This window comes from Buceros rhinoceros, unplaced genomic scaffold (genome assembly GCF_000710305.1).
Source record: "Buceros rhinoceros silvestris isolate BGI_N320 unplaced genomic scaffold, ASM71030v1 scaffold31275, whole genome shotgun sequence".
NCBI classification, from domain to species: domain Eukaryota; kingdom Metazoa; phylum Chordata; class Aves; order Bucerotiformes; family Bucerotidae; genus Buceros; species Buceros rhinoceros.
Window position 1 is genome coordinate 1 of NW_010413884.1, and position 289 is coordinate 289.

The following is a 289-nucleotide window of genomic DNA, read 5'->3' on the forward strand; positions in this document are numbered from 1 at the left end:
AGCCTGCCCCACGGGCGCTTCTACGGGCGGGAGCCGCAGTGCCTCGACATCCCGCCCGACATGCAGCTCTGCCGCGACGTGGGCTACAAGCGTATGCGGCTGCCCAACCTGCTGGAGCATGAAACCATGGCCGAGGACAAGCACCAGGCCAGCAAGCAGCAGGCCAGCAGCTGGGTGCCCCTGCTAGCCAAGCAGTGCCACACCGACACCCAGCTCTTCCTCTGCTCCCTCTTTGCCCCAGTCTGCCTCGACCGGCCCGTCTACCCCTGACGCTCCCTCTGCGAGGTGG

General features: G+C 67.5%; 1 protein-coding gene across 1 annotated transcript in view; it reads left to right on the forward strand.

The window, feature by feature from the left end:
- Positions 1-3: 3 nt before the first annotated feature.
- LOC104494125 (secreted frizzled-related protein 5-like) overlaps positions 4-289 on the forward strand; it is a gene marked incomplete at both ends in the record, with an annotated part of 585 nt that continues 299 nt past the window's right edge. Inside the window, 1 exon segment of the mRNA XM_010136914.1 lies at positions 4-285. Coding sequence (XP_010135216.1) covers positions 4-285 — 282 coding nt within the window.